A 9,274-nucleotide genomic window follows, 5' to 3' on the forward strand; every position below is an offset into this window, starting at 1 on the left:
CTTCGTTTCTAAATATAAGTCTTTTTAAACATTTCAACAAAGGACTACATATGAAGCAAAATAAATGAACCTACACACTAAAATATGCCTATATATATATTCATATGTTAGTTTCCTATAGAAACGGAGGGAGTAGTTGCTTAGGCCCTGTTTGGAATTATAAAAACTAGATAGACAGATTATTAAAAACTCATAACCTATTCTACACCAGCTAAAATCAAATTATGGATTGCTAATGACCCCTTACCCTTGTAAAGTTGGAGATAATTACAATCCTACCACCGCCACTCTTTTAAAAAAAAAAACAGAGGACAGACAGGTCATTATGCAATGTAAAACATGGATTACAGTTTATATAATCTGGCCTCCAAACATTTCCACCTAGATTATTTTTATAAACCAGATTATATAATCTATATTCATAATCCAGATTATCATAATCTATTATGGTTTCAAACAGGGCCTTAGTTGGGTGCTATGCCCGTGACACCCCCAAACCGTTACGTCCCACAGATTGAGAGTGACAGATAAACTACAGGACAAGGAAAGCCCTCCTGTCTCACTTCATCACTTGTTTGTTACAGAAATATCAAACAAATGGCGACACACGGATATTTTCATCAGAACAACACAAACGAAAAGCCTGTCTTCGTCATTCTTTTCCACAAAGGGAAAAAATGTATACCACGCTCTTTTTTGTCCAACTAAAAGTGCTAAATTCAAAACTGTGCTTTGCAGAAGTGCGAAAAACTGGATTAAGCCCATTTGCGACATGGAACGGTTGAATTTGAGGCCATGTTATGCAAAAAACAAGCACTTGAGAAGGGTACATCATGGGAAGAATCGCGTCGATGATATTGGCATTGCACATGCATATGCGTAGTGGTATACATAGCATATCGCCAATGTGTCTACTATCTAGCTAGTATCTACAAAAAATGGCTAAGGAGGCGCCACTAATTAATGGCGCCTACTGCACATGGTATGATAACTGGTAAATGACTGGCATCTCATTATCCTTCCATCTTAAGCAGCCATGCATGTGGTTTTTGTGGCGAGGTTGTTCCCAGCCGCTGCTTAGTTTGGACAATCTGCAGTTTGTAGTTCTGATTTCTGTAGCTATGGCATGCCTGATTGCTGGATGAGGCGCAGGACACCCCTGTAACCGCATCCCCAAAGGGCAGCCGAGCTTCTGAAACCGGGAGCCCTTGAGAGAATTTCAATGATATAAATCCAGCCTCTCATGATCTTGCAGCAGTGGGAGCTTGTGGAAAGAATCTCGAAGGAATGTCCCTTATTCGCATGCCACTTCCCCAATACGATGCAATAGTCAAACCAAATATCGCCATGACAACAACAGAACATGCTGCGGGAACTGCCTGGCTGATTCCAAGAAACTGGGTAGCAAGAAGCCCGGCTAGGGTGGAGCTCTGCATTCCAGTACACACTGAAATAGTCCTACAAACAGGCTCTTCTTGCCTACATATAAGTGCAATAAGAAAATTAGCCAAACAGCATCAAGGAACTTCTGAAGCGTAGTTTTATGCCAAAAATAGATTGCTGACTTATAATGTAATGTAATATAGGCCACTAATGATGATGTGATACTAGTTAAATTTTTGCAGACACAGGACGAAGTTACCAAATGCTGCAAATAACAGGTCATTTTCATGATGGTAACTAGACTGAATTAAGTTCCATTTTCGGAAATAAATGGCCAGGACAAATGTGAACAGGAAAAAAGATCAGCTTTTCTAATAGGTTAGATTAAAGGAATAATTCAGGTAAAATATACAAATATGGGACCACAAGCTGGTCACTGGCATATAGACATAATATGAAATATGAGACGTCTAACACATTTCACCAGTTTTACAGCATGAATTTCACCACATGTTTCAAAAGGATTAAAGGAAACTACTTGACTGAAGCTAGGTCAAAGTGACTTAACAAAAAAAAAAAGGAATTTAATTATTCAGTGAAATCAGCAAGGATTTCCCTAGAGGCGGATTTTCAATTCTCGTTAAGAGAATAAATAGGATGAACAAAAGCAGTATCACAGAAAAGAGACGACAGATACATCAATATTGCAAATAAGATTGAATAGTGCTTCAGCAAGATCATGGACAAAAAATAAGCTATGCAGGAAGAACATTACAAATGAATGAAAATGTAATCACAGCATTTAATGATTACCTCAGCTGAGGCAACTTGGAAACCCAGTAACCCACAACAAAGGCTGCAATGTGGAAAGTAACTATGGGGAGAAGTAACATGAGTCCTTGTGATGAGAGGAGTATGCTCCTATTTATAGCAAGAGGGCTCCCAATACAGAGTGATGTGCACACCATAGCAACAAATGGCATCACTGGTTGTATGACATTAACTACTGGTTTTGCATAGGTATTCAGAAGGAGACCTAGTGTCACTGGCAGAAGAACCACCTGGAAAAAAATAATCGGAAATCAGAGTGAAATCAAATAAAGGCCTTGTTGATTAGCAAGAAACCACCTGGAACCAGAACACAATCCCATTACCTGGAGGATCGATTTCGCCATTGCAATTCCATTAACCGGAACCACCGAACCAATCAACAAACCAGTGAGAATAGGTGTCACAATCACCGAAGATATGGTGGAGTAGGTTGTGAGCAGAATACTCAACGCAACATCTCCTTTCCCGAGGAAGCTAGCGTAGCTCGAAAGCTGCGCACCGGAGACGCAGCATGTAAGCATGAAACCGGCAAAGAAGGCCGATGGCATCCGGAACACCCTTGCGATCAGCACTCCCAGCAGCGGCTTGAGCACGTACTGTGCCATGTAGCCAATCGACAGCGGCACCGGCCTGGATTTCGAAACACAGCACACGAATGGTTTCAGGTTTGCTCTCTGAACTTGGGTGAAGGAGTAGAGGGGAAGAAGGAGGTAAAAAAAAAAAGTGAACCTTTTGAAGGCCAGAGCGAAGTCGTCGAAGGATAGTTTGATGCCGATGGACAGCATGATGCCACCGAGCGCAGGTGCGTAGAGCTCCTTGGAGACCCTGCAAAAGGACTTGCGATAATCAAATCAATCAATGACCATGGCCATGCGCTGGCTGTGCAAGACTCCAAGCCAAGAATCTTGTTGAAGTGGCTCACCAGGAGAAGGTGGCAGGGTTGCCGAGGGCGGCGGCGGCCGTGGCGACGACGACGAGCGGGAGCAGCGCGGAGACGGCCTCCGAGGGGTCCCCGGCCCCCTCGGCTTCCGACGGGGAGGCATCGGCTTCGGCGCTGAAGGAGAGCAGCCAGGCGCCCCCCTCGCGGCGCGGCCAGCCGACGCGGCCGAGCGACGGCGCGGAGCAGAAGGTGGGGGGCGCCGCCGCCCGCCGCTGCCGGAGGAGCGACGCCGGGGAGGCGCACGGCCGCGGCGGGGAAGAGATGAAGCGCAGGGGGCGGTGCGAGTTGGCGTGGCCCAGTGCGTGGCGAGAGGGGAGGGAGGAGGAGGCGGCCGCCACGGCGACGGACATGGCGATGGCGAGAGGCGGGGCGAATCGGATTGGGTGGCCGAGGGGGAGGGGCGTGGGCACCTCGAGGAGATAGAATGGTGGAGACGCCCGTGTTTGGGCGCGCTCGACCGGGCCAGGTGTGCGCTTCCCATTTGGCACCGTGCTTTCTTTTCTTTTTGAGAAACACCGTCCTTCCATTGGCTTTGTTTTTTCTAAGGCAAACCGTGCTTCCATTGTTGTTGTGTTTTTTTTTTTTTTGAGGGGAGCTTTCATTATTATTATTTTTGAGACAAAACTCGCCGGGCTTTATTAAACCGAGTTAACGTTTATATAGGAAGAAAATCTAAATCCCCGAGCATGGCTAACCAAACGTGACGGCCATACCCAAGTGAAAGAGCATGCCTGGTGAGTCTGTGAGCCTTGATATTCGAGCTCCTAAATTCATGAATGAAATTACAAACAGTGTAAGCACAAGATCGCTCAATGATTTCAACTATAATAGCTCAATGATTCCCGGCTGTTCTGTGCTTAATATCATCCACAACGGTCTTGCAACACGACGCCACTTGTATCTTCTGGACATATATGTCCTCCGGTAATGCCATCGCCTCTCTTATCGCCAGTGCCTCCAAGATAACTGGATCATGGATGTGCTGAAAAGTAATGCTCGAAGCCCCCATAAAAACTCACTCAGAATCTCTGCACACACCACCAACAGCACCACAGTCTTCAACACTTGCAGCATCACCATTAATCTTGGCAAAATACTGTGGCGGGGGCATCCACAAATTGGTTCTAGGAGCCTCGGTCGCGTGACTGTGATGTGCAGGTTTTGATGCTATGTCGATATCTCGTAGAAAGGCCTCGATGAACCGGTGGATCTGCAACGGACTGTCATAGATATCTTCATGGATTGCTCTTCGCCTCGATCTCCAGATAGCCCAGAGAGTGGCCAGCATACGTGTGAACACTTCCTGCAAGACCGAGGGATAGTAAACCGCCCTTAGTATCCTTGCACTCAACGTCGCAGGCCCCTCGACCAGCCACCATGCTTGTCTTGCCAAGAATGACAAATTGAACAATTCAATGTCCTTAAAACCAAGGTGAAAAGACCTCGATGACGCCTAGAGGAGGGGTGAATAGGCTATTTAAAAACTTCTTCGGATTAGGCTTGAAACTAATGCGGAAATAAACTAAGAGGGTACTAGTCAAGCACAAATCCTAAATGCACTAGGCACTACAACGTGTATCAACAACATGATCTACCAAGATGGACAGAATACAGTTACTAAACAAGCACAAGTAAGTTACACAAACTTACTTGAGCTATATCACACTACAAGTAGGTGAACAACATAAGATACTAGATCACACTATATCACACGATATATCAAAGGCTGCAAGTATGAACGTGTGGATATAGAGGATATGCTTGAATGATTAATCTTGTACAAGAAATAGCCAACACAATATAATGAACACAAACAATATGCAATGTATGTATGCTCAAGTAACACAAGTAAACCACAAGTAAGGAGTTAGGGTTAAGGATAACCAAGGTCACTGAGACGAAGATGTATCCCGATGTTCACTTCCTTGGAGGGAAGCTAGTCACCGTTAGAGAGGTGGATGTTACCACGAAGGCACACCAACGCCACGAAGGCTCACCCTATTCTCCCTTTGAGATAACACCACGAAGGCGTTTCTCAACCACTAGTGGTAAGCCTTTGAGGTGGCCAAACCCTCACAAACTTTTCCGGGGGGTAATCACACGGATTGATTCCTCTCCGAAGAACTCCTACCGCCTAGGAGTCTCCAACCTCCAAGAGTAACAAGATCACGGGGAATGCTCAAAACTTGCTCAAATCTCAAATAGCTTGGGTTGAGAGGAGGAGAGGGAGACGATCTATCTTTTGATTGGAACAACTCTCAAAGGACTCACAAATGCTCTTGGGATGTAAGATTTGGTGTGAGGTAGAAGTGTGTTCTTATGAGGATAAGGCTGTGTTGGGCAACCCTCTCACGAAGTGGGAGGGGGTATTTATAGTGGGGAGAGAAAAACAGCCGTTGGGGACACTTTAAGTCACACAGGGTCCGGGCGTCCGCGAGGGGTCGGTCGTCCGAGGCCTGTAGATATCACTGAAAATACTGTGAATTGAACAGCGACCGGACGTCCGGAGAAGGCCGGAAATCCGAGTTATTCGACTCAACTTCTACTGGTGGGAGGTTCCGGATTTCCGAAAGGGGACGGACGTCCGGAGGGAGCCGGAAATCAAGTTCTTCTGGTGCATGGCTCCGGATTTCCAAAGACTGTCGGTCGTCCGACCCTTGACCGGCCCTTGGACGTCCGGAGAGAGCCGGAAGTCCGGGTTATATGGCTCAAGTTTCTCTGGTGCATAGTTCCGGAATTCCGAAGCTGGTCGGATATCCGGGCCTCGGACGTCCGGAGAGAGCCGGAAGTGCGAGTTATATGGCTATGATTTCTCTGGTATAGGATTCCGGATTTCTGAAGCAGTCGGTCGTCCGGCCCTCGGACGTTAGGAGGAAGCCGGATGTCCGAGGCACTGGTTCTGTTTTCAGATAACAGCAGAGCAGTGGAGATGTGGTCTGAGCAGAACAGTGGAGATGTAGTTTGAGCAAGTTCATCGCAAAACCTGTGATCCCCTCTTAATAGTGCGGGATCCCTAACGACTCAAGAATCATAAAAGGGGTACAGATGATTCATACTTGAGTGTATACTTTTATTTGCTGATCATCACTCCGCACAACTAACGTCAAAGGAACTGATACCTTTGAGTTAGTCCTTTCACTTGAGCTTGATGTTGTTGTTGTTCCTTCTTGGCTCAAGTTGAAAGCAAGACATGATGAAGTCTTCAAGTAGCTCTCCCATACACAGTGTGGAAAGCCTAGCTTATGTATTCATCTTCATTTGTCCACCATGTGAACATCCACAAGAATCAAGCATGTAGTGCTCAGGAATGCTTATCTTGATCTTGTCCTTGTTAGCACATGAGCTTGTCCTTATCAACACATGATCATTGACAATAGTTTCAATGATATATTCATGCTGCTCCACTTGAACTTGCACACCACAATTTTGATGACGATCACCACTTGATGTCATCCTTCATGGGTTGTATGAGATCTTCCTTTTGACACAAGCCCGATGGAAGCACACCTAACCCCCACATAGGAGTCTCACAAAGACCATGGATTAGTACACAAACACGTAATGGACAATGGTTACCATACCATGGGATCACTTGATCCCTCTCGGTATATCTTATATGCTTTGTGTGTTGATCATCTTGATTTACTCTTTGTCTGAGATCTTGATCAACCTAGTGTCTCTATGACCATTCTTTGGATAATACCTTGAATAACATCTTGGTCATCATATAAACTCCTTGAACCCAACAGATGGACTTCAAGAAGTGCCTATGGACAAATCCTATAAATATAACTTAAGGCAACCATTAGTCCATAGGTATTGTCATCAATTACCAAAACCACATATGGAGATATATGCTCTAACAATCTCCCCCATTTTGGTAATCGAAGACAACCACTTCAAGAGAGTTTATATAAGGGAATAAGGATAACCAAGCACACACATACAGGGTAATAATGCATGTGTGCAAGATGTAAATGCTTACGCTATAAAAGCGAAACCCTCTAAACATATCCAAAGTAAACTCTCTAAACTTCTCCCCCATTGGCATCGATTGCCAAAATGGACGAAAAGTTTAGAAAGCCAATATAGTAGGTGGTCCTCCAAAAAGTGTGTACTTCTCAGCAAATGAGTGCAGAAAAATACACGAATACAATGATAAGTAGTTGGAGGAAAACAAACTATATTGAGGACCCAAAGAGTGCAAATAAAAGGATCGTATGCCACAAAGACATACAAAGATAGAGGCAAGCAATCAAAAGATTCCAGATGGAACAAACAATCATATGGTCCTTCGAACCACATGAATACAAGATATTATGATAAAGGCAACATAGTGCTTTATCAAAAACTAGAGAAGCTCCCCATGATTTGTGCACTAATATGAGATTTTTGTATTTGACACAGGTGCACAAAATAGGATCGTTGCTCCCCCAGAATTTATAAAACACACAACGAGTGCAAGAAGATAGATGAGACAATAAGCATATCAATTGCACAAAACAAATGGTTGAGCAACATGTAATAGAAGCAACTTAAGAATAGGCTCAAACAAAGTAATGTGTATGAGTCATGGCAAAGCACTTGAGAAGACTAAGATAAGGATGAGCATTACTCATCAACATAGTCTTGATGAAATGAGATACAAAGTGCAAGACATATCATTCCCACACACACATACTAGAAAATGGGTTCACAAGCTTACTAATAAACAAAATAAGAACCAACGCTTGTGACAACCCATTGTGAAGATAGGAAGTAAGAACCTTGTCAAGAGGAGGGATACTAATTGAAAATGGCAAAACCCTCATCAAGACAAGCATGAGGAAAAATAATCTTCACGGCGAAAGAGTGCATCAAGATGTAGGAAAATAAGATACGCACTCAAAACAAATCCTTTCACGAAGCCACCAAAAACTGAAAAAAAGGAAATGCAACGATGGACGTGAAAGAAAAGAGGATATCAATTAGAGATGTAACTTCTCTTATGTGTAAAAGATTCTAAGTAGAAGACAATCATGATGATATATATCCACAAAGAAGGATATACACACAAAATGGTTACAAGAAGGAACAAACTAGATATCCAAAAAGGAAGTCATAAATATATCAATGAGATCTTTTGCTTGGAAGCATAGCACATGGCCTAATATTTTCTTATTGTATAATATGAACTTCCAACATACGAACATCAAAGACATCCCAACTAGTAGTAAGACATCATCGTTCGGATGCTTTGAGAAAACAAACAAGTACTACAAGAACGAATCAAGAGATTCATGCTATGATGCAACCTGGAAAAGAATGACAGGTTGGGGCCTTTGCAAGAAACGAATGCATGAAGTGGATACTCGTTACCGAGACGACATTGGATTGATGTAGTAGATAGTTGTTCTTTGATCATCCTAACTTGGCTCCAATAATCACATGGTCTCAACACCTTCCTTATAGGTGAGTCGAGCATCCAATGCATCTCCAGTTGTTCCTGGAATAACAAAACAAACAAAATGGTGCCCAAACTCATTGGGACCAAAGAGTTAGAAAACCAGCAATACATAGGACAAACTCCACATACATATGTGCATATAGATATGAATTTGAATTTCATGCACACTTTAGCCAATTTATGACAAGGTGGAGTTTCCCCTATATATTGGGTCAAAGAAGGAAAGCAAGCAGAAGAAGTTGTATATAATAGCTAGATACGCATGCTCAAGACTCTCAAGAATCAACTCAACACAAAGTTGATAAGTCACCAAAAGACAAGGTATCAAGTGATAATAGGATCCTAAAACAAAAAGAACTATCACTTGAAGGATATCAATTAAAAGATACCTCAAGGAATGAGATATCCATTGACACATGCCAAATAGAAGGCAAGAAGAAACCAATTGAAGGAAAACAAACACGAGGTATCTAGTTCCCAAAAGAGAGCTAGGTACCAACAGACCAAGCCCGCGACAAATTTTCATGATGGCACAAAGCATCATAAAGAGCAAGACTTGCCTCCCATCAACACACACTTGATGGGGATCAAAAGATTTTATGATGGGTGAATAAAGAGAGTGTTCTAAAGAAAATAGGATAGCTCCCCCAAGGGACGTGCATTATATAGAATTT

The 9,274-nt window shown here is 43.5% G+C and overlaps 1 protein-coding gene across 1 annotated transcript; it reads right to left on the reverse strand.

Moving 5' to 3' along the window:
• Positions 1-731: 731 nt before the first annotated feature.
• Positions 732-3,610, reverse strand: LOC123403244 (probable sodium/metabolite cotransporter BASS3, chloroplastic). The gene is made up of 5 exons (XM_045097187.1): positions 3,137-3,610; positions 2,944-3,039; positions 2,538-2,844; positions 2,197-2,444; positions 732-1,479 (listed from the first exon to the last, which is right to left on the reverse strand). Exons 1-5 carry the CDS (start codon positions 3,502-3,504, stop codon positions 1,242-1,244), a joined length of 1,257 nt encoding a protein of 418 aa, XP_044953122.1. The 5' UTR covers positions 3,505-3,610; the 3' UTR covers positions 732-1,241.
• Between the last annotated feature and the right edge of the window lie 5,664 nt (positions 3,611-9,274).

The sequence above is a fragment of the Hordeum vulgare genome, chromosome 6H (assembly GCF_904849725.1).
Source record: "Hordeum vulgare subsp. vulgare chromosome 6H, MorexV3_pseudomolecules_assembly, whole genome shotgun sequence".
Lineage (NCBI taxonomy): Eukaryota > Viridiplantae > Streptophyta > Magnoliopsida > Poales > Poaceae > Hordeum > Hordeum vulgare.